Below are 27,378 nucleotides of genomic sequence, written 5' to 3'. Positions count from 1 at the left end.
TCATCCTCCGCTTGTTCCAGCAAGCATAATGGACACCCTTGTTCCATCCAGTACCCTGGTCCTTCCTCCTCCACTGGCTCCACTCCGGACACTTCCTACTCATGGTCAGCCGGCTCCTCCCATGTCACTGGATCGACCTTCGCTCCCTGCGAAACCATGGTCAAGGGGAACCTCAAACCCTACAACTCCACCTAGAACCTCCCAGCCCTGGACTCTGCCATGGCCCTTCGTTCCCTCTGTCCCACCTCGTCTCTATGTCCCTTTAGCTCCACCATGGTACTTCAGCCAATCGGCTTTCCCGGGGTCCCTCGTCCCTCCAGCTCTGCCTTAGTCAGTCGGTCACCTGGCTCCACCTCAACTTTCAAAAACTCCAGATATGCTTCTGCACTCCGAAGCTCCAGCTTCACCGGGGACCTCCTTCCCTATGGCTCCACCTCAGTCCTTAGTCACACCAGCTCCGCCTCTGTCCTCAGATCACCCAGCTCTGCCTTGGTCCTCCGAGCCTTCAGCGCTACCTCTGTCCTGTGAACCTTTGACTCATCAGGTCTCTCTCCCATAGCTCCTCCTCCTGATCGTCCTCCTTGGATCCTTCACATTCTGCGTCATCCTACCCTCCACATCCGTCTTTGTCATTGCTCCTCATCATCCTCACCTGTATTCCATTCCCTCATTTAGCTCCTTGTGTATAAATACCCTCTAGTTTCGTTCATTCGATTGTCAGTCCTTGAAGTGTTACATTTAATGGTTTGTGATGTTTAGCTTTTATTGTTTTGTTCCATTCCAGCATTTATAATTAAAAGGTTGAAAGTATCTACTCCTGTGTCTCCACTCTTCCTCTCCAAAAACCCAATGTTACAGCTATATTAGGAATGGAACATTAGAGTACTGCTTTCTACATACTGTGCAGTAAACGTTTCAGGTACTGTATGTGAAAAAATGCACGTTATGCAAATGTTGCAATAATGAGCATTTAAAACTGTATTTTGCAAACAAAAGCTGTTATTTTATCAAATGTAAAAATTGTGCGTAATTTTTTTTACTGTTTACTACAGAAATGTATTTGTTAAGCCCAAAGAATACTTCAATTTTAACGCAAACTCTCAGCGTCTCCATATAGTCGAACGTGAGCCTGCAAAGTGTACTCTATTTGATGGTGCGCAAACACCGGCCATTAGTGCATGCACACTACGCCTGTACCAGACAAGGGACTATTTCTCTTCAGGAGTTTAGACCTATAAAGATGTTTTTATAGTCCTTCAGACTCGAGTTATACAATTACAGGTAATGTATCTCCAGACCTCTGTTGATGCTCCAACATCAACTGTTGACATTTTTAACTTTGTCTCTTGTTGTTTACAAGCAATTACATCTTCTTCTAGAGCGTCTTCATAACAGCAATGGCTCAAATGTGAGTGTTGCCACCTTTTGGACCCACAAATTAATGCACATAATTCCAGGTTCATGCACATTCAAATGTGTGTTCAAAGATGCACAATTAGAAAAATCTGTCTGTGCGCGCTCAGTGCTCGAGCACTGATGGCGCGTTTGACTGGAGTATACTTTGGGCTTTATGCTTCTAATACTGCATTGTTAAATTAGCAACATACTGACATCAAACTCTATTGGACCAGATAAGAATAAATGACAAAAATACAACGTAAAGAGAGATTCTGAGTAATGAAATGTGATTTGTAATTACCACAAGTAGGTCGTTGAAGAGGAAGACCTCTCTCTGGTGAGCTGCTTGCTTCTGGGCTTTGTTGATGTCAGTCACTTCAAACAGTCGACTGCAGCACACCAGTCTTCTGTGAGGCACTGATAGAACCTTTGGATAGACAGATTGTAGGGATTTTAATTAAAAAGTGAGAAAAGATACTGCTGAAATTACCTCATCTGGGTCAGAAAGACATTCAGTCATTTTTAGTTAATATTTAGTAATTTGTAAGTGGTGCTTTTACAACTAATTGCCTATTTTCATGTTTTAAACATACCCTTACAAAAAAATCTAGATTTCTGTCAAACTAGTCGCAAACTTACCACTCATTATTTGTACATGCAAATGAGCATGTGATTAACAGGAAATGTTGGCCAAAAGTTTGCACCTCTTCACCAGTAGTGGTGAACCTGCAGCAAACCTTTGGCAGCAATAAACAGTTTGCCGCAAGTTTGTACACTTATCTTGTTTTAAGGATGTTTCAACATTTTGACTGGAAAACAAGACTAATATCGTAAGAAAATGCAACTTCGGTATGTAACTTGTATGGACAAATGATATATCAAACTATGTGTTTTTAGTTTTTTTAGGTTAAGTGAGCAATTGGTTTACTGCATGATCAGACTTACGATTTCTGCCTAATGCCATGGATCTACTTAAAATAAAAGGCCTGGCTGATATCTAGGTACCAATATATTACAGGGGCATGAGGTTAGGGCTAATTTGACTTCAGTAAGCAATGCAAATGCAACCACCTATAACCTTAGCAACCAACCAGGATACCTTAGCAACCACATAGAACCTTAGCAACCAACTAGCAGCACATTAGTAACCACCTAGCAATCAGCCAAAACATTAGCACCTACCTAGCGAACCAAAGGCATCACCTAACAAACAACCAGAAAACATTAGCAACCGCCTAGCAACTACTCAGAACATCCAAGCCACCACATAGCAACCACCCAGAACCTTAGCAACCAGATAGCAACCACCCATAACACCTTAGCAATCACCAAGCAACCAGTCAGAATACTATAGTAACCACCTTGCGCCTATCCAGAACCTTAGTAACAACCTAGCGACTACCCATAAACTTGGCAACCAACCAGGACACCTTAGCAACCACAAAGAACACCCATAAAATTAACAACCAAACAGAACCAAAACAACCACCTAGCAAACAATCAGAACACCTTAGTGTCCACTTAGCAACTACAAAGACCACCATTAATAACTAATAAAAATTAAAACCGCTTGATTATCATCATGATGTATCTTTTGTCATCTGGTCTTTATTAAAATTGCCACACACACACACACACACACACACACACACACACACACACACACACACACACACACACACACACACACACACACACACACACACACACAAAATAATAAATAAAATCCTTTGCCAACAAACCTTTCATTAATTTTGTTGATTAGATTACCACTGTGTACAGGTCATGGGGACATACAATGCATACACCCAATAATGCAATCATCTCTGATTCAAAACTCAGGGGAAGATTTATGACTGTTATACAAACTGCACATTTCAGCTGATCACTTAATCTTACCACACGCACTGCATCACTGCATCCATTTCTAGATTAAGGCATTGTCCTCTACTAGACAATAAAATGCTTTTAATGACAGCAGCAAGGTGTTCTCATAAATCTGATGGTGGGACAGAGAGAGAGCGAAAGAGATGTAGACTGATAAAACAGAGGGACAGGATGATTTAAATGACCTAAGAGAATCCAAAACCTTAAACTTATTATATTTGAGCAAGTTTTGACATAGGGATCAGTCTAACTCTAATTCATACCACCCAGGGGTTTTATCATTTAGAATACAGTGCATCCAACACATAGTTGACAATAGCTTTAGTAAGCCACTATATGGTAGCTATGATACAATGCAAAATACAAAGTAAAGGTTGATAGTAACTTTGTTGGGTATCATTTCTGCTAATAAAAATCTGTTTCTGATCACTATCAGCATTCACTTTTGAAATTAAGTTGGACTGAAATTGGTCCATTAGCTGCAATATTGTCATATATTACAGCAATGAAACAAGATTGTCAATGTTATGATTGTGTAAACATGGTGAACAGAACATCAGAGTTTGGTTCCAGAAGTAAAAATCCCATTCAAAATTTCCATAGAGGAACTGATTTGTCAACATGATCGCACAGGAATTTGGCATGTTATTTCTGAGATTTCCAGTACCCTAGGATTGGACACATTATGCCAACTTACTGACAAGCGATCACACATTTTTGCAACTGATCAAATGTGTTTACCCTCCCTTGTGGCATGACTGGAAGTGTGTTGTGTCAGCAGCATGGGATATCCGGGTTCACATCCCACATTTAAACCAGGAAGTAATTGCATTTGCATAATCAGTAAAGAGCATGAAGGTTGCAATTGTCCCCCAAACCATTTTTACTCCACCGATGGTTAGGTTTAGATTTAGGGATTGTATTACAGCTTGTAGTGCTGAAAACCACTCGCTTTTAGTGTCCCCCAGTGGACATTTCACCTCAAAAATGGAGCCCACACATGCCCATACACCCAACAATACTTACCACTTTGGCCACTGAGGGCATTGTTTCAAATTGCATTAAGCACAGACTGATTTTAGCTAAAGAGAAGTCAACCCACTGTTTCCAATTTCATATGAGATCAATCTGGATTTGTAGCGATAACATAGAAAACTTTCAAGACAAACCTACCATGAGCTTTGAGGTTAAGTGTAAGTATACTGTATGCTTCTGTAAAATTCCAAGAGCCAACATAGTTTAAAATTTTTTATTTAATTGCCAAGTTTCCAGTGAAGAACTACATTTATCATAATCCTGAAGATCCATCAACTAGAGAAGTAGCTGTCACCATGGAAACAAGAATCAAGGAAATCTCCACAGTGTGTTTTTGCAGGCTTATGATGCATTCATGTCATGTCGGAAATACTGAAATTACAAGATAACGGCTTGTAAAAATGTTACATGTTGTAAACTCAAAATTCTATTACAGCAATAACTTGACAGTCGTTACGTCATGTAAAAAGAACCAAAATGGCAGTAGCCTTAACAGTTAAAGGTAGTGACAAATATTTAATATATTAGTTTGATATGACAGTTTTTATAGCCACATGGAGAGTTTTCTTAAACATTTAGTAAAACTGTAGCTGAATTAATGAATTATTAAATTTCTATGATTATTTTGCTGTAATCAACATCAAAGCCATACATCTGTACGTTTTGGCTTTGAGTATTGCCATAGCAACAAATAATTTCAGAGAGAGCACAGACGTAGAATCTCTGTAATCTTGTAATAACAGTAATTCCTGACATGACGTGAATGCACCATAAGTAATGATAGCTACTGTTAGGTCATATTCACACCATTAAAGTAGCTACGTTTGTGCCTCGTAACCATACTAGAACAGCTTTTTCCTTCACTGAAAATTGAGTGTTTTTAAAACGCTCTAGGTTATCACTTAATATGATAACATTAGAAAGCTGGAAACTGAGTTTTTAAATGAAAATGGATTAGTGTGGATGTGGCCCTAACAACATATAATTTTGGATGTTGTAGCATTATATTGTCAGGATCCAGCCATCTCTGTTTGGTCTTTTTTATCACCTTAATGGCAGGATCCTGACATCCTTGTTTATTGTACTTTCTGTTTATAATTGTATCTCTCCCAAGTGCTCTCCTGCCTGTTCCCTGTGCCTACACCACCTCCTCCTGATTATGAGTTTATTCTCAACACCTGCCTTCCTCGTTTACCCTCTTGATTTTCCCCTCTTTTAAATTCCCCTTGTGTGTTCTATCATGTGTTAGACTCTTCCTCTTATTTCCCTCCAGTTTGTTTGAGTGTTCCCTGTTGGTCTGGTTTATTCTCTGTTTCATTTATTTTGTTTATCTGCTTAGTCTTTTGGTTCTAGTGTTGATTTTTCCCTCTCATGGAATTTTTGGTTTACAGCCTGTTTTGAATTCTGTCCAGGCTTTTAGTATTTTGTTTGTATTTTGTTTACATACTTCTTTCTTAATAAAGATTTTGAGCATGTCTGCATTTTGGTTCTTCAGACTAAAACCCTGACAGCCCCTTTGCTCCTTGATGCAGTCCAAGGGCTAGGGTTTAGCGAGGACAGCATCATACAACTCTTCCTTGCTGGACTCGATGAGCTTTTTGATTGGGACTTGCTGGCCGATAAGAAATGTTTGACCTTCTGCAAGGTGGTCGACCATGTTGCCAGTTAAAGATGGAGTTCATACATAGTAAATGGGACTTCATCTCTGATGGTCCCACCTCCCAGTCCTCATCTGTCCTGCTGGTTGGTCCAGTGTAGGCAAGGCATCATCAAAGAATGAAGGGAAGCTCCAAAGTTGCCCCACTAGAATTATCCACACTTGCCACTGACCGGTAGGAGGCGCCCGGCCCATATGCTCCTGACCACCAGGAGGCACCTGGTCTGTCCACTGCTGACCACCGGGATGTGCCTGGCCCATCTGCTGCTGGCCGCCAAGAGGTGCCTGCCTAGTCTGCTGCTGCGAGGGGGATTTTGACATACCTGGTGGGGATTTGCAGCGGTGGGGAGTAGGTTGTGTTGCGTCAGGAGGCAAAGTTGCTTCCTGAGGCATGTGTGCTGAGAAAAGTCTCAAAGCACTTGCCTTGCTCCACGTACCCAGCAGGGGGAGGGTTAGTGACTGAGGAGGAGGTCCTAGTGAGGCAGCCAGCCGGGGTTGTGTATGTTGTACAGTTGTGGGTGTGGAGGGGTCCATAGTGACACTTTGACTGTAAGAGTTTAATGCCGGGGCGCCATGAGAACGGTGTTTGTGAGCACCGGCTAGGTGACCCAAGGAATGAGGAAATTGCTCTCTTATTGACAATGTGGGTACCACAGCCCGAAGGGGGAGTTGCAAATTAAAACAAGGATTTTCCTCCCGGTCCTCCACCGGGGGTAGGAGTGGTCTGGCTACCAGCTCCTGTGCGAACATCTCGTACCTTGGGTGGTCCGTCTCTGGAACGCTTTGGAGCTTTCAGGATCCTTGAAGAGGTTTGTGAGACAGGGGCATCCGCTTCCTGCGGGTAGCTCTACGCTGGGGCTGAGAGCTGGGTCCTGGTTGAGTTGGAGCTATCTGTTGGTTCCTTGTTACCGCAGGGGGACGTCCTCGGTAAGCAGACGGGGCTCAGCTAGGTGTAGTACGGTGCCGAGGCATGAGGTGTTGAATGGCCTCCATCTACTTTTTCACTGCTGAAAACTGCTGGGCAACGTCTTCAATGGTGTCGCCGAATAGACCAAACTGGAAGATGGGGGCATTGAGTCAAAGCAGGCTTTGTCAGTCTCCTGCATCTCGACCAAGTTCAGCCACAGATGTCGTTCCTGGACCACAAGGGTGGCCATCGCCTGTCCGAGTGCCCACGCTTTGACCTTAGTAGCCCAGAATGCGAGGTCAGTAGCTGAGCGCAGTTCCTGCAGCACATCAGAATCACGGACGGAGGATTCAAGTCCAGCCCTGCGCTCATGACGGCCCGGGAAAGCATATTGGACATCTGTGCATCAGCCTCAAACTGGGCAGGCAGACCTCAACCCAGTTGAGTCCTCTGCGTCAGACGTTGCAGCAGCAACATCATCATCTTGCTCCATTGCGCCAGTGGAGACATCAGACTGGCCATGAGGCGAGCCGGTCTCACGTCGAGCCCGGATGGAAGAAATCGAGCGTGCTGGGGGGCGGGTGGTTCGTGGGGATTTACCCGGTGAAACCACACCCGCCAAACTCCCAAAATCACCTCCATCGCCAGCCAGGTCGTCCTCAATCCCGTGGGAAGAAGGAGCAACAGCTGGAGTGGTGTTCCCTTTAAGGAAGGAAAGCCGCGACCGCAACGATGCCATGGTCAAGTTCTCCCAATGAGTACACGGACAATCCACAAATGCTGCCTAGGTGTGATCGTGACCCAGACACACGAGGCAACACCTATGGCCGTCAGAAGCAGAGAGATATCTGCTGCATCCAGGAACAACACAAAGGCGGAAAGGCATCTTGAAAAAGACGCGTCTTTAAAAAGACATTCAACACCAATGTGTTTACACTTTTAGAGAAAATAGTACTCTTTTAGAGGATTATTTGCTCTTTTAGGAACGCTGTCGAAGCGCCCAGGGGCGTGCAGAGAAGGGAGAAAGCTGCTGGTAATGCGCCGTAGTATCCAACAGCAATGCACTAGAGATGAGTGGAACAGTAGTGAATTTCACCTCACGCTGATCACACAACCACTCGGCTCCGAAGAAAGAATCTGACTGAACAGATGCACGATCCCCACCTTTATATCAGTATGTCTGGGGGCAGGACATGCAAATTCTGTTTGTCAATTTTTAATTGGTAGATCTCCATCTGCCCAAAACTTGCATGTATTATCTAATATATTTGGCATGAAATCAGGATCTTTAGCAATTTCTTGTAAATTAACTCTATCTTTCTTAATTTTACGGTTTTATTTTTTCTAACCAAATCCAAAAGTACTATTAATATAAATATTATCTATTGATTTAAATGTGCTGCTTTAACAGGGATATACTAATTGTCACATATTTCCTGTTGTCTTTTGTTTTTGTGCTTTTATGTTGAAGTTCTTGTTTATTTCCTGTTTCCTGTTAGGTTTTTGTAGTTCTTTGTAGTTTAATTTTATGATTGGTTCTTCCTGATTATTTCTCATTCCCTGATTGTTTCCCCAGGTGTTCCTCGTTCCCTTGTTTGTTTCCTTGTGTATTTAAGCCCTTGTTTCCCCCAGTTTACTTGTCAGTTCTTGCATGTTATGCCCTGTGCTAGGTTCCCTGTGCTAGGTTCCCTGTGCTAGGTTCCCTGTGCTAGGTTCCCTGTGCTAGGTTCCCTGTGCTAGGTTCCCTGTGCTAGGTTCCCTGTGCTAGGTTCCCTGTGCTTTTCTTTACTCTGTGATTTCTTGTTTTTTAATAAAGCTGCACTTAGATTCTAATTCTTTGCCTGCCTCGTCACACTAATAGGTGAATGATTATGAATGATATACATTTTCAATTCAAATAAATATAAAAGCTTTTATATTTTAATTAAATTTAAGTTTTTAAAATTAATAAGCCTGTGTGTTCTTGTTATGGGCATATGAATTCACTTATGCATTGATAAACCAGCTGTTATATATATATATAAAACATCACATTAAGAATTTGTCCTCTTGAGCTCTTGTAGCAGCCGCTGTTTCTTCTAGTTGTGTAAATTGCTTCATCATTTTACGGTTATCTCTTGTACGGTGTAAATCATGTGTTTTAAGTCTTAATGACTTCATGCTGAATTTTTCAGCAATGCATTTAATTTTTATATATATATTTTAAAACAATGTCTTGTGCACAGTTTAAATGAATTTAAATTCTGATTTTCATAACCATCAGCTTTCAGCAGAGAGGTAAATCCCGCTGAGTCTCTCACGAGAAGTGAATCGTGTTCTCTCACAAGATTGGTTGTGCACATCATTCATGTGCACGAGCTGGTAATCTAAACTTAAAGTCAGGATTGAAGCCTGAGTTGAAAGAGAAAGTTGATGAGCTGCATCATGGTACCAATTAAGCCTGATTGGATTGGTTTGAATTTATCAACGTGAAACAAATCCTGAAACATATTGATACAAACCTTTGTTCTGTCCCCATCGGTTTTGTTTCCCAGTTTATTTGTACATTTTTATTTTTTATTTGGAGTTTTCTCCTTCTCATGGGACTTTTGGTTTTCAGACTGTTTTGACCTCTGTCTCGGCTTTTGTGTTTAGTTTTGCTACTTGTTTGCTTTTTCTTTCTTAAAAGAGACTCTTGATGAGTTATGACTTGCTTTCATATGGGTTCTTGTGTATAGAAACCTGACATATGGCATACATAAGAAACAGAATCAGAATGAGCTTTATTGCTGAGTGTGCTCACGTACACAAGCAAGTGCACGCAGAACATTACAGTGAGACAGAATATAAAACAAGGTAAGAGTATAACTAGGCATACAAAAAAAATCTGAATGGTGTATGTACATGTGCAAGTGTTAATATAAGTGCAAGGTAGGGTTATGTACAGTTATGAAAATAATGTTGCAATTCTAGATGTACGAATAGTGTTAAAGTGTATGGTATGATGTTCTGGTAGGAAACAGTGGTTGTGTGTGGTTCAGAGATGAGGTAAATGAATAAGCTGCAAGGTTTTTTACTGCTGCTGTTGGTGTAATGAGGAATGGCAGTAATGCTACAGGCATGACCTACACTGAATCACCACGGCCCCATGAATTATTACATTACTCCACTGCATGAATTCATGTGTGTGTGTGTGTGTATGTGTGTGAATGAGGGTAAGCAGCAGCCTTTTGGAGAAGTATTTAAGACCTAAGGTTATTCATATATAAAGATTGACACATGGTCTAATATATAATCCCCAAATAGCTTATGTGAACTGTGAGTCATCATAAAGACAGAAAATTGTAATTATAATCTTGCTTAACACAGTTGTTGAATTAGCCAGGATGTGTGTTACTAAAACTTTTGTTTGACTAATAATGCCATTTAGAAAAAATATATATATATAATTTAATAATAAAATGTGTAATTTATGCACCACTGGTGTCACCAATTGGAATTTTAAAATTAAAATGAATAATACATATATATTTATAATTATTTATATAAATATTATATAATTTATATATCTTTAGTGGTTGCATAAAAATGAGACATGCATAAATAAAAAAATAAAAAAATTATATTAGAGAAGAGCTCCAAAAAAATGTGGACTCACTGTTTTCATTCCTATAATGCTTTGCTCAACCTTGGTGACATAAGTGACATGGTCTTCATTCGAGCGTAGCTCCCTCAGTTGAATTCGTTCATAGATTCCAACCACCATGTCCCGAGGAATATCAGCCCCATCATCAACTCCTGAATATATAATGAGAATAGATAAGAATGTATGGTGTGATATGAATTAAAAGTAATAAATATATAGTAGAAGTATTAATCCGGTCACACAGTCCATCTGTATGACTTTCAAATGATCCCTCCATTGTGCAACAGCATTACACCTAAAACCAACTCGGAACATGTAGACGAATCTAATTCCATTGCAGTGTACCCATTAAAACACATAATGTATCAACAAGCAATTCAACATCCATTTACATGTAAACAATTTCCAAAGGATTTTTTTTTCAAGGCCAAAGCCACCATAAACACCCCTTTATCGATAATTAGATTAGTGATCGACTGATATACTGTAATTAATAATAATAATTATATATATATATATATATATATATATATATACACATATACATACACACATACAACAGAGTTAGTTTTGGTCCTTGAATCTGATTGATGAGAGACGTTCCATGAGCACTGATGGTCTGACTGCACTCTGATGCTTATGTGTGTGTATCACTCCACTTGTGTTCGTGCCGTTCTAATGTGTGCATATGTGTTAAGAGCAGTAGCTTTTTGTCTTTTGTTTTACATTACATATGTTAGCCAGCAGGTCGTGGCAAAGATAATTTTTATGTATAATATAAGCCAGTTAGGTGACCTGAAGTGAAGCCACGTCAGCTGTTTTCATACAACAACTCTTCGTGATCGCATGTATTACTACTACACTACTAAAGCTAGGAAATAGCTTTAAACGGCTTTAAACGAACTTCAGCATTACGGCTCATCACAGCTGAGAGACACAACAGACTGATTAATTACACAATGAGTGCTGTTTAAAATGGCGGAGGACATTGTGGTTTCTATAGTGATCGACTCTTGTGCAACGGCTACCTCGAAATAGGGAGAAATACCCCCACTTGGATGCTATTTTTCCACGGAGAAAGCTGATCTTCAGAAAGCTGACAGCATCTCTGCTTGGGAGTGGCAACAAGTGATCACACACACTCCATCTCTCACTCTCTCTCTCTCTCTCTCTCTCTCTCTCTCTCACACACACACACACACACACACATCCATCCATCCTTGTTTATCCTATAACTTGTTAGAAACAGCACAAGCCGTGATACTATTTCTGAAGTCACATTTTTTAATTACAAATGAAGGCTTGTTCGCATCATTTGTTTTGAACCAGCAACAACAGATTCTGATCTGTCGCGTAAGGAAGTAGTTCCATGCACAAATGCGTTTTTATGACCATACTCAGTTTTTCAAAATTTTTTCAAATGTACTTGTTCATTGAACAGTATATAAGCAATATCACACTCGCAATCGTGCTATATGGCCCTAAATCAGCGCTGCTGTGATTACATAAATTAGCACGGCCGAATCACAGCAGTGCTGATGTACGCCATATCACACTCTTGCTTGTGTGATATTGCTTATATACTGTATATATAAATGTGTCCTGTGTGACCGGCTCTTTATATGGCACTTAAAGACTCATAAAAACATCAGGAGATTTTGTGCAAAATCAGAGGGAATGAGAAAGAGAAATGGAATTGAAGTATATTGTGTTTTCTTGTGCTGACTTTTATTCTTCCCTTTTCTCCAGAGTACAACAGATCTATTCAAACTTGTTCTTCTGTGTGTACGTTAATTGACACTTTTTAGCTCTATATCTTTCCAAACTAATTTGACTTCCCCTGTCTCTGCTCCTTTTTTTTAGATTCAATAGATTTGTGTCACTTTTGCATGTGGTATTTCAGCACAAAACCAGCATTTTCCATAAGCGAGTAAATTGTTTAACGATAATTTGACCATTAAAGATAGATCTAACGTGAGCTCTGAGGTTATTAATCGATGCTATATGCTTCTGTTGGAGCCATCAGTCATTTCGTTTTTTCAACTACAAAAATCACGTTTCATAATTTCTGGTGAAGAATTACACTACCTTTTAGGGATGTGCAGCGCTGCCATTATGTGTATCTGTATCTGTTACTTTTGCAAAATGATCTGTTACCTGTGTATCTGTTACACATCTAGGATAAAATTATCATAACGGATAGAACTGAATGTGGGTGGGGCTTAAACCAGAAGTGTGACAAAACTAAATTAAACTTTTTTTAAATGGAACTCTATTACATGTATAGTTCTATATATAAAATATGCCTTGTACATGCCTATTAATAATAATACTAATTATTATTACTATGAATATTATTATTATTAATGTGCTATTATTATTTTATTATCCATCCATCCATCCATCTTCAACCGCTTATCCGAAGTCGGGTCGCGGGGGCAGCTGCTCCAGCAGGGGGCCCCAAACTTCCCTATCCCGAGCCACATTAACCAGCTCTGACTGGGGGACCCCGAGGCGTTCCCAGGCCAGTGTGGAGATGTAATCTCTCCACCTAGTCCTGGGTCTTCCCCGAGGCCTCCTCCCAGCTGGACGTGCCTGAAACACCTCCCTAGGGAGGCGGCCAGGGGGAATCCTTACCAGATGCCCAAACCACCTCAGCTGACTGACCATATTATTTTATTATATTATTATTTAATATTTTATTTTCTTACCAGATGAAGCTGAATATGTAGGCTCATGAACTGTAGAATATGTTGTTTACTGAGGCACAAGGTGTCAAACAATTGTGAAATGTCAAGCACACATTTTGTATGTGAACATTAAATACAAACATTATAAGAAATTCAAATAAATCAATATAGCCAACAAATAGGTGAATGTCCCATAAATATATCAGGATTTGTACACTCAAGGCTGATTGTGCACATATATTAACATGTGCAGGACACACAGTAATTATTTAGTTAAAATACATGTACAGAATTAGAAAAATAGTGGGAAAAGAATAAAAATAGTATACTAATAATGTTTCTATAATGTTATATAATAAAGAATGATCATTTTCAAATTTAGTACAGTTTGGGGGGGGGGGGTAATTGAGCATGTTTCAGTTTCATTGTATCACATGAGCAGGACTATTCTGTATACAGTAGATGTACACTTTACGGAGCATTTCAACCTACAGAATGGAGCATTTTTACTTTTTTGGAATAAAGTCTTAACCAGATACTAACCATCACCTCAGGTCAGGAATCTAACATTGTGCTCAGGTTGGTTTATAAATTAATACATGGAGATCATTAAGTGTGAATCGTGTGATACATTAATATAGACATTTTAAGGGGTGGAAAATGTAGCATATATGTTGTAGTGTCTTAGTTAATGTTTCACTTGACAAGCTCAATGCGCACAATTAATGGAGACTGCACAGCCGAGACTGCGCCCATCCGATCTGAAATCACACCGTGTGCATTTTCATTCATACGTTTTATACTATAGTAGGCTCTAATATTTACTTTACAGACTCACCATTTCTTTGTAATTCTGGATATGTTTATTTAAAATGTTGCTTTATCCTTGTGCTTCTTGGATAATCAGTCAAACAAATATAGTTTCTATTATACAAATTAATCCGTTATTTGTTTTGAAGTCATTATTTGTGTCTTTCCGAATAAGGTATTCAGGTTTGGGCACATCCTACTTCCCATGATCCTGAAAAGAAACCAATAAGAGAATCGTGGCTAACAATGTGCAGCAAAAGTGCTCTGCAAAGACCGCCCGCTTCAATGACGCACAGCAAATGGTGCAATCTGTCTCCTCATGGGGGCTGGCAGGTTAGGATCACATGACCAGCCTAAACTCACTTAATCTCAGTAACTATGGTAAATGTTGGTTTTAGGCTTTAGTTTTGTGTAAAAGAAGTGCAGTCTCATAGCCGCTTTGCCATTGTTATCACACTCGAAAATGGCAAAGCATATGTCTTTGCAGTGTACTTCTGAGACCAGTAACAAGTCAGAATGCAAAAAATAACCAATCAGGATTCAGTATGCATATATTGTGACGATGTAACTGTCGTAATCTAACAATCTAACAATGTAGATCAGTGGGTGATTCCTTCCAAAAATTATATTTTCACTAAACCAAAATAGTACACTTGAAGAAGAACAAGAAGAATAGAATGTTTAAAGAATTTCACTAGTTTAGTCTTGCAGACAGTTCAATAATTGCATAACATGTGAGTGTATACTGTAATTGCAATTGATTTTATGGGCGTTTTAAACTTGAAATAAATTCTCCATCTGACTAATTAGAATAATTGCCGTGCCTCAGAATTGTAATATGAAGGAGAAAAACAAAACAAACAAAATAAATTGTACATTTTCCTAAATTATGAAACTTGAAGAAATCCTAATTAATCAATAATAAAAAAAACTAGTTGCATATATTGATCATGGTTTGTTTAAATTAAGTCACAATTGATGTTCAAATGTAACCAATATTTCTTGTTTTTGCAGTATATTGCAGTAATTAATGAATACATATTTTCTTTCCTCTTGTGTTCAGACACCTTTGAGTTCCATCCTATCTCACCTCTCAGGTTGCGGATGAAGTCTTCCAGCATCATCTTGCGGTCGGGTTTGATGTTGGGGCTGTACATGTCTGTGTTGAGGAGGATGATGGCAAATGCGAGGATGAAGATGGTATCTGGATTGTGGAACTGCTGCACGATGTCCGGATTGCACATACAGTAACGCTGACTGGCAAAAACAGGAATAAAAAGACAGAAACACAACAGAAGTGTATATTTAACACATTTATTTGAAATACTCAAATCTGTTGCTAAGCTTTCATAATCAACAATGAGTAATTTGCACCTGTGTTTGTATCACACACATGTTTAATCAGGTTATTAATGTGTTAAAAAAAAGGCACTTTCATGTACAACAGCAATATCAGGAGTCTTGTTCTTTCAGTAAAATACTGCTGATGTTGTTCTTCAGAAATGTTATGTATGAATGACTATAATGAGTTATTCTGTGCCTCACTCTTTGTTTTTAACTAAGTGAAATATCAAAGGTGACGTGGGAGAGACATGTAGGGAAAGGCTGGGTTGTGTTATGCAACCAACGTTATTTATAAACCAGTGTCTCACAGACTGATGCAGATGTGTATAACGCACACACACACACATGCACACAGCATACGGATAACAAGCAGCACTATTATTTACAGCGCTGCAAACAAAGGCATATTTTGCCATCACCCTACACATTGCAAGCTGCAGCTGCTGGATATTTCATAATTAGAATAATGGATAGCATTGCATACAGTATGAATAGCAACAATTGAAGATCATTATTTGGATTATTAGGCCATTGTCAAGGAAATGACTGTACTGGGGTTGGGATATCTATTATCTGACCAATTGAAGATAAAGGGAGTATTTGGGAAACCTGTCTGAAAACAATGACTGTTTTTCCAATTCCTTTTTGAAACAGAATATGGGAATCTTGAGATGTGATTTTCAGATTAAATGGTCTCTTTGATCAATTTAAGCTTGCAATGCTTTTGGGAAACACAGCCCAGGTAGAAACCATTAGTAAAGCAGTCCACAGTAGCCTATTTCTTCCACTTCAATTCAATGCAGATATGCTGTCTTACAATACAATTTATTTATGGAGAGCATTCAGATCAACTTTGCATTCTTCAATACATCAGTGATCCAAAAAAAACTATCATTCATGAGCATAGGTGTCCCATCAGCCCCTGCTCTTATCTTCTCCCTCCCATGATGGTGGCTGGAGCGTAAATGTGTGTCTGTGTAAGAGAGTGTAAAAGTGTCTGGGGTCTCACCTGAATGCCTCTATCAGTCTTTCCACTTTCTGTGCTTCACCTTGCACGCGGATATGAGACTGGAACTTCCTCAGAGCCTCATCCAACTCCATCCCCGAAAAATCCATCTCATCCACCACACAGCTATTGAAAAGGAGCAGAGAAAGAATACTGTAAAATATGGGACAGTTAACAGACACACAACGCAAATGAAGCAGAAATTGTACATTGACACCAGACGCTTGTGAAGTGAACCTGAACATTAACACAAATTCAGATGGAGCAGGCAAGATGTCTATTATATTTCAGCAGATATTCCTCATGGATGATTTAAGCCTTTTACAAAACAGTTAGAGTGACAAAACCTCAACAAAACAGTTGGTGTGTGTGTGTATGTATGTATATGTATATATACATATATCCCTTTAATATACTGTATTTACACATTTTAAATGTTCTTTAATCTTAAATAGTTTCTTATGCACATTGCACACATATGCACAAAATAAAAAAATGACAAAATTAAATATGTGAACCTACAAAAAATACACGCATTAATTTATTCACAGTCTGGTACAGAAATAGGAATAAAAACAAAGATCAGGCTAAAACAATATTGTCGAACCAATATTTCAAAGTAACATCACTACATTACTGTATACTCAGACCTTTTATTTAACCAAATTAAACTCACTGCCAAAGGAATTAACGTTTGCATAATTTCCCTGCTTTACCCTTCATCTCTATCTCATCATCATCATCATCACTCTGTGGTTTGCAAGGCAAGAGTGCACACTAGAGTGCCACTTACTCATAAAGTGAACAGCACAGGACTACAACATTTTCCATGCTGTAAAAAGCCCAAGCATTCTTCCTCTGCGTGTAGCTAAAACGCACATTTTTGTATCCAGCCTCCACTGGGCAAATGTACCAAATGTACTGGGGCAAAGCTGACCTGAAATGCCACAGTCCATATATGACCCTACCACATGAGTTTTTAGCACTGCAATGCTGCTATTGAAGGCATTTATACCATGGTCTATTCGAATACTCAATTCTGATTGGCTGGAATGCGTGCAGTCATCGTGGTTGTAAGGAAAGTATGGTTTGACATTCAGTCATGTTTTGGTTGGTTATAGTAAACTGGGAGCCATCAAATTTGTCTTTCACCATCCGGCAAAACGAGACATGACGATTTGATTTGTAATATGATAAATATTATCTAATATTGCTGCGCTGCTCGGCATGTGCTGCACACACCAGCTAGAGGGCGCCACTCAATCATGTATCATTGACTGGAGCATTCAATGCAGATGATATAAACCCCAGCTTTATTATTTAGTAATCAAGCAAAGCCATATCATGATTTTAGCTTCAATCAATTGTGCTGCCTTAATGGATACCATACCAGTGTCTCAAGGGTCAAAGTCTGCAGGTTTCAAAGTGTTTCGAAAATGCTTCCCATTACCGCTAAATTGGAAAATGATAACTTAATGAAACTGAAAACAGAGTTTAAAAAAAGGTATATATTGTGGGTGTGGCTTTAGAAGATAAGACAGCTCAGTAGGCTTAGGAATGGAGGAAGTGTGCTGAGATTTAGCTTGGTAAAATTTTGTTAAAACCTATTGCCTTCATTAAATCAAGCTTCAGTCCAGAAATGGAAGCACCCTTCCTCGTCAGTTTGTTCTTGTATTTGGTATCACATTTAAGTTAAAATCTTTACATTTTAAATGTTTGATTTTCGAATTTCTGAACATTAGTGTCTATAGCTATAACTATAGTTGTGTACATGTGCAAATTGTACTGCGAGAAAATATGGATGATATGTGAAAGGCACAGCACATTTGAGTAGTAATTACATTAATCTAGTACAAACCAGTGTTGTAGTACTCGAGTCCAGGACTCGGACTCGAGTCACGATATTGATGACTCGTGACTGGCCTCAGACTTGAACACTAATGACTCGGACTTGTGTGTGTGTGTGTATCAATACATTTAAAATGTCAATACTTATAAAACAATACAATGTAACTCAGATGTGTATGCAGTTATTGGCGACTCAACATGGACTCGACTCGGACACAATATTGGTGACTTAGACTTGGACACGGACTTGAACAGCGAGGACTCAGACTGGACTCAGACTCAAGATCTAGTGAGTTGACTACAAAACTGTTACATACCCTAAAACTACAGTACTGAGAAAAAAACATTATTCTTTCACTTACTACTTTGCAAATGTAGTAACTCACTAGTCTGACTTCAAAAAGGATGGGACATCAAAGCCACAACAAAAGCTGGGTGGAGAAAATAGGGGGTGGACATCCCCATAGAGCTGGTTAGCACATGTCTTAGGCTCACTGGGGCTTGTTAAAAAAGGCTCTGGTGCCATTCCTGCAACATACACTTTTTACAGTGACAATGCCATTGGATCAACCTTAGGTTAAGTGCTTCACTCTAGGGCACTATAGCAATTACTCCTCACTCCTTACAAGAGCGCTCCTGACCACTGTGCCAAACCACACCAGGTGGGATGGGGATCCAGAGACCCGAAGCATTCATATCCAGAGCACTAAAGCTACCGGTGATTAGGAAATGTTGAATCTGGGACTGAAAATCATAGCAACAGTTTTAACTCACTATGCTTGTCCAAGTCTCCCTGCACCACATGGCTAGTAGGCTAGATGTGGCTGGTACTTTTCTTACCAATGTATGCTTCCTCCATGTTGTACTCCACTTCAAATTACAGCTTGTTCCCAAGGATCGATGTAGGCCCAGGCCAATGGTTTCAAGGCCTCAAGGCCTTTGACTGTCAGAATCCTTAAGCTGAAAGGCCTGCTGATGCTCGGCAACAAAATGATAATATGTTTATAAATTATTATAAAATAGAATTATAATTATAAAATGCCCCATTCTCTACTTCCGCGACTTCCCTTTGTCACTTGGGGTACTCATTATGATGTGTCATGGAAGACGTAAGGCTTTCAAATTACATGAGGAATCAGTGGCAGGGGTGAACACATTACAAAACATTTCACTATTGACGAATCCCCGACAACTCTGCCTGGACTCCAAATTACATTTCACAACAGAGTACACGCGAGAAGTGATACGATATACGAAAACAAATGCATGATACAAATGCAAATGTTATACATTTCAGAATAAGTGTATGTTACAATATGAAAAAATAGCTCCTACTTAAAAATCTACCTATTTGCGTACCTGACTATCCAAGAGAATTGGCAAATTCTCTCCAACTCTTCTCTTTCTCCACTCGGTTGTGGTACAGTTCAGAAGAAACATAAAATCTGGTGCTCCTGCCAATTTTCCACACATTTTTCCTCCATTTCTTTGGTCCAATGAGACTTTCTTGATACCGAAGCCATGCTAGTTAATGTTTTGTTGCAGGTACATCAGGACTCCCACTGAAACGTCCCGTGCCCCGTTTCTTGATATGTCATTGGCTGTAGGTCAACGCTGCAATTGTATTCAGTCAAAACAGATACAATCGCAGACAGGTCCAGATATTTAACATGCTAGACATCTCGCTGACATCAGCGACGTGTCTGCGCTTCTCTCAGATCATGTTTTTGATAATTAATACACTGCAATCGTCGCTCACGGGAGCGAGCTCTGATTTGCCTATGATTTCGTCTTTTGTCGACAATCTCCACAAAACAGTTGGCAAGTGAAAATCGGGCTTAACATCTAGTAGTGTTAACTCAGCATAACTACTCCTGAACATGAAAGGGGACCAATCTGGACTATTTTGAATTATTATTGTATACAAACATGTACTACACAGACGTCTTTTACTGATGTCATCTCTCTGGCACACTTTTAAATGACAGGGTGTCAAGTTTCAACTCTGAAGAGAAGATGAGTTTCATCAGCTGCTGTGGCTCCTCCTCAGCGCTATTTTTAATTGTTGGTGTATATAAACACGCACTAGATGGACGTCTTTGGACATTTTGATTTGTTTTGATGTGCAGGATGATAAACCGTATATGTGCCTCTTGTGAAGAATTCATAAAATGAGTCTTTGCCATGGAATTGTCACTGAAGGATACGGGGCAGTTAATATCACTATTGGACCCAATCAAAACTTAAGTAAATGGTTCCATTCATTGATGTTTCATTTCATTAATATGTCATGATTTTGTATGATGCTGATGTGCTCTCTACACCGGGCGCATCCATTGACGTGACGCAAAGGCTTGAGGCTGTCTACTTCAGGCGCATCAACACAAACTTTCTAAAACTTTTCTTTGTGTTGTTGGCAGTAGTAGTGCAAGCACAAAATGGAATGGGACACCGGTTTGCTTACTGCTGGAGTGACGTGCTGCAATGGACGCTTCCATGGTAGACAGCATCATTGATTATAGCGTCCGGTGTAGACCGGGTGTGAGTGTTAACAGCTGTGCTTGAGATGAATTGTGTAATATATTCGGCTGCAATGTGTTGGATGTGCATTATGTGAAAACAGTGACATTTACATTTCTAATGTTTTGGTGCTTGTTATTCTCTTCCGATTTAGTTTAAAAAATGGCTGAATTCGAGCAGCTGTTTACATTGAAAGGAGGAGCTGAGGCAAAAATCTATCTTTTCAGAAAGATGGTCAGAGACAGGGTGGAAAATTATCATATATTGAAAAAAAAAAGCTTTACTAACATTATCAGTGAACCTCAGGGGAGGCAATGAAACTATAAAAAAAAGAGCATTTCATGACACTTTTAATAATGTTTCTAAATGTTTCTAAACTACTATCACACTAATTATTGGCAAAACCGATAAATTGGACAACTTTTACAGGATAACTTTATTGGGTTAAAAAATTTTGCTAGAACTGAGAGATGTCATTATCCAGATGGCATTATCCAGGCTGCATACTTCCGGAGTTGAATGTTGAGCTAAACTGCAATTACTAATGCCACTGGACAACTCCACGTAAATTAGAACTCATTGAATAAAATGAAGGCTATACTTTAAATGCTTTGAAAACATCTACAAAATGTATAAATGTTAAATGTATATGGCTTTGGTGTTGGTGGTATGCTTCTATTCTGGGCAAACTCTCCGCACATCCATGTTGCCATGCATAGACAGAGCAGGGAGAGCAGTGAATAAAACCCCCAGGGGTGACAGAACAGATCTAGCAGAATTATTACAACATTGTTCCATTATTTAAACATTCTGAAAGTGCAACGTGTTACAAAACTTCATTGCATAATAGATTAAATGGACACTTAAAGAATTTCAAATACTGTATGTTACGTTAAAAAATCAAGAACAAGGAGCAATAACACATTAAAGATAGAAATTCCAAACTGGCAAACAGTCATATTCTTAGAGCACAGAACATAAGACAGATATAGAGAAAAACTAAAGCAAAGCTCACAAGAGGTGGAGCTGAGGATGGAGGAAGGTTTTAAGTACAGCTTGTATCCATGCAATAGAAAAGCAGCAAAGGAATAAATAAATGGAATGACTAAAATAGGACCGATTTGATAAGCGTCTGAATTATATTGGTAGACACCATGATCAGCTAAGCGTCAGCTGATTGTGGGCTTGACTCACATGACCTGCATGAACTAAAGCTATGCTTGAACTTGGAGAGTGTTTGTTGCATCAGTATTAAAGGCACGTAAGGACAGCATCTTGAATGAGTTGTCACAGCAAAAACAGTTAAGGTTAAATAACGGCAATAAGGCAAGCATCAAATACTCTCAAGATAAAAACGAAAGCCTACAACAAGTCGTTTAAAATAAGTATACATGGGAATCTACTGTTTTCTAACACCATGTTTTACTATGGATGTCTCCTTTATTACTTTTTTTTTCACAAACAAATCCCCAGTTTTTTTTTATTGACATTGTAATACTAAGCTAACACACACCTTGACCTTTGCCAAAATTCAAGCTTTTGTGGATCTGTTGGGCAAAGCATCAGGGATTGATTGATTACCAGAGCATTATAAAACTTTCAGGGGAGTAATTGTAAAAATAAATTTAATGGTTCTACAAGTAAGTAACAAAGCTCCCAAATACATCAAATAAGGTTATCAGTATGCAGTCCACTCTCAACTTCTGAAGGAAGACTAAAAATGTGCTAACAATTTGAGGCCGATAGTGCTTCTAAGCAATGATTATAAAATGCTTGCCAAGAGCAAGCTTTTATTTTTGCAGACCAGTATTTATTTAATATACTTCATTATTCAGAAAACATAGAATATTTGGTGTTTAGAGTGATGCTCTAAGGCAGCGGTCACCAATTAGCGGATCACTGTCTGGGTCCGGACCCTGGCTTGGTTCCATCCTAACCGCGAGACATCTTGACATCGGCTGACCCATCTCAATGTTCCTGCACTTCAAGTGATCATTGTGACAAAACAACAGTTCTCTTACGAGAGGTTCTCTCGTATTGCGTAAGCTAGCTTACGCTACGGGAAAGATTCATCTTTTCTGAGATATTGAAGCCAAAAAATTATCCTTAATTTTTGTATCCATTGTCAACGCAGTGCGGCAGCTGCAGACCTTGAGCGGGCTAGCTAGCGAGCTCATAGGTTGCTCTGCGGCAGCTGCTGCAGCCTATAGACGAGCTTGGGCGAACTCGCATCCAATGAGAGGCGTCCGCGCGCTCACTGCATCAAAGCCCGCCAAAATGGGCGTGACTTGAGTGCATATAAGCGTAGTTCGTAGGCTGGAACCCTGATTTTCATCTCTTCGAAGGGGAGTTAACACGCCTCCTCACACAGGCCGTCGACCGCCTCGGGCTCGAGTGGTCACCGCCCCCTGAGCAGGCACCCAACAGTCTTGACGGCTGCTTTCTTCAAAGCCATCGCCGCTCTACACCCGCGGCCCGGGCCGCTCCCTTCCTGCCGGAATTACACACGGAGCTTACAAATTCGAGGAACGCTCCTTTTTCAGCCAGGTCCCGTTCCCACGTCTCCACCTCTCTCGCGTCGGTGGACGGCGCCACTGAGAGAGGATACTCCTCCATCCCCCCGGTCTAGGACTCGGTAGCAGCACACCTTTGTCTGCCCTCCGCGAGATGGCGTTCCAAGCCTGTGCTCCCGTCTAAGGCCTGCAGAGCGACTTCCGCCTATGTTGGCCGCGCCTATTCCGCCTCCAGCCAAGCCGCATCTGCTCTGCACTCAATGGCCGTTTTACAGATCCTACAAGCAGACCTTCTTCGGGAGTGGGATGAGAAAGGCAGGCACCCAGAGGCTGTTACTGATCTACGAAGCGCGACAGACCTCGCCCTTCGCGCTACCAAAGCTGCAGCCCAAGCTCTAGGGAAGTGCATGGCCTCGCTGACTGTGACCGAGAGACACTTGTGGCTAACACTAGCCGACATGGGAGAAGCAGAGCGCTCCACGTTCCTCAACGCACCGCTCTCTCTCCGACCGGTCTCTTCGGCTCCGCGGTGAGTGGCATTGTTGACCGCTTCTCAGAAGTCCAGAAAACCACCCAAGCCATGAACCTCTTCCTGCTGCGTCGCGCTAGCTCCTCTGCAGGCCGCTCACGTGATCAGCCTCCTGCACGAGCCTCTTCACAGCGCCCAGTTCAACAAACTCAGACTTCTCAGCGTCGACAGGGCGGCCGCCCTCGATCGCGCTCAGACAGCCGCCACAGACTGCCGCCCCCCCGCGGGCCTCGATCTAAGGTAACGCTGAAACCCGAGCAGCCGAAGTCTTCGTAACTGTGTTGAACAAACGACGGCTCAGTCCTGCCACGGCCGGACCACCGTCAAAGCTTCGCCCCCTGTCAGTCCCCTTCTCTCAGGCTACTGCAGTGGTGAATTTAGCAACCAACAAGCCGGTGACACTGCCCGCTTGCCTGCACTCAAACGCCGTTTTCACGGCGACCCAAATAAATCTTGTAAAGAGCAAAAATGTCTTATGTGTAGAAAATGTGCCCACAACCCAGTGCTCACCCCTACACACAAGCATAACACATCCCGTGCCCCTATCAGAGCACGCTCTCATAAAGCAGCTACGAACCGCTCGAGCGTCAGAGTCAATGAAGGCGCCCACAAATGTGTGCGCGCGCCCATTCTCTGGCCGCTCTGTCACACGACCAGCCCTATGTGTAGAAAATGTGCCCACAATCCAGTATTCACCTCTACACACAAGCACTGCATGTCTCGTGTCCCCACCAGAGCACGCTCACATAAAGCGGTTATGAACCGCTCGAGCGCTAGTCAATAAATGCACCCACGAATACGTGCGCGTGCCCATTCTCTGCCCGCTCTGTTACACGGCCAGCAAACATTCCTCTGTGTGTAAGTCCCGTGCCCATGACTATGCTTGCGCATCACGTAACAGATGTGACTCTTTCCCCATTCATTCCAATCGGGAAGTCACTCACAAAACAGCCTGTTCATGCTGTCTGCAAGCAATCATGCATAAACACACTAAACGCGCTCACACATTTTGTTCAGCGCTCTGTGTGCGGCAATCAGAGCGAATTGGCCATTCACCCTCTAGCGTTACGCTTCAAAGCGTGGGAAGCTATTCCAGGGATATCCAAGTGGGTGTTAAGCACAATACAACAGGGCTATTTGCTACAGTTCGATCGCAGCCCTCCTCGCTTCAGAGCGCGGCTCGAAACCACTGTGAACACGGAAGCAGCGTGCATGCTTCGTTCACAAATAGCAAGCCTTCTGTGCAAAAGGGCCATAGAGAAAGTGCCACCCTCTCTGAGCGAGTCGGGGCTTTACAGCCGTTATTTTCTTGTTCCCAAGAAAGACGGCGGCCTCAGACCCATATTAGATCTCAGGGTTTTGAACAAGGTGCTTGCAAAAGACCGTTCAAAATGCTTACAATCAGGAAACTCCTCGCGCATGTGCGCCAGGGGACTGGTTTATTTCTCTCGATCTGAAAGATGCATACTTTCAGATTCAGATAAATCCCCGTCACAGGCCATTCTTGAGATTCGCCTTCGACGGCCAGGTTTATCAATACACCGTCCTTCCGTTCGGCCTGTCCTTAGCACCCCGTACTTTCATGAAGTACATGGATGCGGCGCTCGCACCCCTGCAGAGTCAGGGTTTGCGAATTTTGAACTATTTGGACGACTGGCTGATTATGGCACAGTCACATATGGAGCTTCTGTCTCACAGAGCAGTTCTCCTCAGCCATCTGAACAGTTTGGGTCTTGCAGTCAACTGGACCAAGAGCTCACTACAGCCCAGTCAGACAATTTTCTTCCTTGGAATAGAACTAGACTCCGTGGCAATGACGGCTCGCTTATCTACACAGCGCGCGCGCGCCGTGTTCAGCGACTAGCCGCATCTTTTCAGATGAACAGCCTCACGCCTCTGAAGAAATTCCAGAGAGTGCTAGGTTACATGGCCTCAGCCGCAGCAGTACTTCAGCTGGGTTTACTGCACATGCGCCCGCTTCAGCATTGGCTAAACACCCGCGCGTCTCGCTGGGCTTGGGCCACAGGCCGCCAGCCCATCAAGGTGACTCAGACCTGTATTTCAGCTCTGCAGCCCTGGACAGTGGCCGAATGGTATCAGTGGGGAGTGACAATGGGAGCTGTATCTCGCTGAAAAGTCATCTCGACAGACGCGTCCAACACCGGTTGGGGCGCGGTCTGTGAGGGCTCTCCGGTTTTCGGCCTATGGTCAGTTCAGGAAAAGCTCCTTCACATAAATTGTCTGGAAATGATAGCGGTCGAGTACGCGCTTGTGCGATTTCTCCCGGTCATTCAGGGTCACCACGTCCTGGTCCGTTCGGACAACAGATCTGTGGTATACTACCTAAACTGTCAGGGCGGTGTCAGATCCAGGAACCTATTCCATCTGACGAAACGCATACTGAGTTGGTCCCAGTGCCACCTGCGCTCGCTGAGGGCGACGCACGTGCCAGGCCACCTGAGCGACGGCCCGGACAGACTGTCCAGAGACAATATTCCCCAGGGAATGGTCCCTGCATGCTCAAACAGTCCAGATGTTATGGCACCTATTCGGCAGAGCAGAGATAGACCTCTTTAGCGTCCAAAAGAACTCTCACTGCCCAATATTTTTCTCGAAAAGCGAGGACGCGCTGGCCCAGGACTGGCCCAGACGCCAGCTTTACGCCTTCCCTCCTGTCTCGCTATTGCCACAGGTAATGCAGAGGATCAGGGAAACGCGTCGCTCGGTGCTCCTCATAGCCCCGCGTTGGGAGAATCAGACATGGTTCCCGGAGCTTACGCAGCTATCTCTGACAGCGCCGTGGCCCATCCCAGTGAGAGCAGATCTCCTCTCTCAAGCTCGTGGCACAATCTGGCATCCCCACCCAGAGCGCTGGGCGCTGCATGCGTGGGTGATCAACGACTACCCGTCGCTCTGCCAGAAGGAGTAATAAACACCATCATACACGCTAGAGCCCCTTCCACGAGAAGACTCTATGTGTCAAAATGGTCTGTGTTCTCAAAATGGTGCACCGACAGAGACCTGGACCCGCGGACATGTGGGGTGTCGTCGCTGCTCGTATTTCTTCAAGAGCTGCTGGATAAGGGCAGATCCCCATCCACGCTCAAAGTGTATGTGGCGGCCGTTGCGGCGTTCGCTGAACCCCTGCACGGCCAGTCATGGGGTAAAAACGAGCTGGTCATCCGCTTCCTCAGGGGAGCTAGAAGGATGAACCCCGCGCCCCCATTGGTTCCTATCTGGGATCTTTCTATAGTTCTCGAAACTATGAAAGCCCCCTTTCGAACCACTTCAATCCGTGGATTTGAAATACCTTTCACTCAAAACCGTTTTTCTGACTGCCCTGTCATCAGTCAAACGTGTGGGAGACCTTCACGCGCTGTCTGTCAGCGCTGCGTGTCTTGAGTTTGGACCAAGTGACTCCAAGGTCATTTTAAAGCCTAGACACGGCTATGTTCCGAAGGTGATCGGTACTCCTTTCAGAGCACAGGTCATTTCCTTATCGGCGCTGCCAGCACCCGATAGCGAACGCGACGCCAATCTCCTTTGCCCGGTCAGAGCACTGAGATTGTATACTGCGCGCTCCGCCGCTTTCAGACGCTCTGAGCAGCT

General features: G+C 42.0%; 1 protein-coding gene across 1 annotated transcript in view; it reads right to left on the bottom strand.

Annotated features, from left to right (window-relative positions):
• LOC127639212 (IQ motif and SEC7 domain-containing protein 3-like) overlaps positions 1-27,378 on the bottom strand; it is a 156,665-nt gene that overhangs the window by 24,121 nt on the left and 105,166 nt on the right. The window contains exons 7-10 of the mRNA XM_052121121.1: positions 16,363-16,485; positions 15,100-15,266; positions 10,522-10,661; positions 1,700-1,825 (exon numbers count right to left, since the gene is read on the bottom strand). Coding sequence (XP_051977081.1) covers positions 1,700-1,825; positions 10,522-10,661; positions 15,100-15,266; positions 16,363-16,485 — 556 coding nt within the window. The remainder of the gene's footprint in view (positions 1-1,699; positions 1,826-10,521; positions 10,662-15,099; positions 15,267-16,362; positions 16,486-27,378) is intronic.

The sequence above is a fragment of the Xyrauchen texanus genome, chromosome 47 (assembly GCF_025860055.1).
Source record: "Xyrauchen texanus isolate HMW12.3.18 chromosome 47, RBS_HiC_50CHRs, whole genome shotgun sequence".
In the NCBI taxonomy this organism is placed as follows: Eukaryota; Metazoa; Chordata; class Actinopteri; order Cypriniformes; family Catostomidae; genus Xyrauchen; species Xyrauchen texanus.
This window is presented reverse-complemented; position numbering and strand designations above follow the sequence as displayed.